Source organism: Orycteropus afer, unplaced genomic scaffold (assembly GCF_000298275.1).
Source record: "Orycteropus afer afer isolate SDZICR_OR568_19922 unplaced genomic scaffold, OryAfe1.0 scaffold00291, whole genome shotgun sequence".
Lineage (NCBI taxonomy): Eukaryota > Metazoa > Chordata > Mammalia > Tubulidentata > Orycteropodidae > Orycteropus > Orycteropus afer.
Window position 1 is genome coordinate 3,593,682 of NW_006921878.1, and position 1,392 is coordinate 3,595,073.

Below are 1,392 nucleotides of genomic sequence, written 5' to 3' on the forward strand. Positions count from 1 at the left end.
ATGTTGTTGTTGTTAATTCTCTGCACACTTTCCAAGGCTGTGACCTTTCAGAAGCAGATCACCAGGCCTTTCCTCTGAGGCACCTCCGGGTGCTGTTGGTGCCTCCTGGGGGCTCCCTACGTTGTTGATTCCGAGTCACAGCGACCCCATTGACAGTAAACCTGCCCTGTAGGATGTTTTAGGTGGTAATCTCTGTGGGAGCAGATGACCAGGCCTTTTCTCCATGGAGCTGCTGGATGGGTTTGAATTCCGACATTTGTTAGCAGCCAAACACTGAACCATGGCACCACCAGGGGTTCTCGCGACTCCTTTTATGCATACACATGAAACCCAGCCCATTGCCACCGAGTTGATTCGACTCACAGGGCCCCTAGAGGACAGAGGGAAACTGTCCCATAGGGTCTCTAAGGCTGTCAATCTTTATGGAAGTAAATGCCTCATCTTTTTCCCATGGAGCGACTGGTGGGTTTGAACCACCGACCTTTTGTTTATCAATTGAATGCTTTAACCACTGTGCCACCTGAGCTCCTAGGACACCTTAAGGTGCCCAAAAAACATCAGTGGATGCTGTATGAAAAGTGAATTTACTCTGTAAATCTTCACCCAAATCAAAATAAAATTAAAAAAAAAAAAAAAATCAGTGGAATTGCTAAGGCTGGCAGCTGCACCATAAGGCTCCCTGGAGATGTGTGCCCATTCTACAGACTGGGAAGACAAAGGTAGCAAACCACAGTGGCCCACATAGTAGCTGGAGGTGGAGGCTGCTGGGTGTGGGGGTCCTGCCAGGGTCTGCGAGGGCTGATGGGCCTGCCTCTGCTTTCCACAGGCCCCATGGATGCCTTCAGCACCAAGAACCTGGCCCTCCAGGCCCAGAAGAAGCTGGTGAGCAAGATGGCGTCCAAGGCGGTGGTATCCGCGCTCATCGACGACACCAGCAGTGAGGTGCTGGACGAGCTGTACCGCGCCACCAAGGAGTTCACGCGGAGCCGCAAGGAGGCCCAGAAGGTGGTGCAGAACCTGGTCAAGGTGATGCTGAAGCTGGGCGTCCTGCTCCGTGGCAGCCAGCTGGGTGGCGAGGAGCTGGCGCTGTTGCAGCGTTTGCGCCGGAGGGCGCGCAGCCTGGCCATGACGGCCATCAGCTTCCACCAGGTGGACTTCACCTTTGACCGGCGCGTGCTGGCCGCCGCGCTGCTCGAGTGTCGGGACCTGCTGCACCAGGCCGTGGGCCCCCACCTGACCGCCAAGTCCCACAGCCGCATCAACCACGTCTTCAGCCGCTTGGCTGACTGTGACTTCCTGGCGGCGCTCTACGGCCCAACCGAACCTTACTGCTCGCACCTGCGCCGCATCTGCGAGGGCCTTGGCAAGATGCTGGACGAGGGCAGCATCTGA

General features: G+C 56.2%; 1 protein-coding gene across 1 annotated transcript; it reads left to right on the forward strand.

Moving 5' to 3' along the window:
• The first annotated feature begins 831 nt into the window (after positions 1-831).
• Positions 832-1,392, forward strand: TNFAIP8L1 (TNF alpha induced protein 8 like 1). The gene has a single exon (XM_007951055.1). The coding sequence runs from the start codon at positions 832-834 to the stop codon at positions 1,390-1,392; it is 561 nt and encodes a 186-aa protein (XP_007949246.1).

Excerpts from the sequence above, each read along its gene's own strand:
- TNFAIP8L1 (XM_007951055.1), top strand. The coding sequence starts at position 832 with ATGGATGCCTTCAGCACCAAGAACCTGGCCCTCCAGGCCCAGAAGAAG.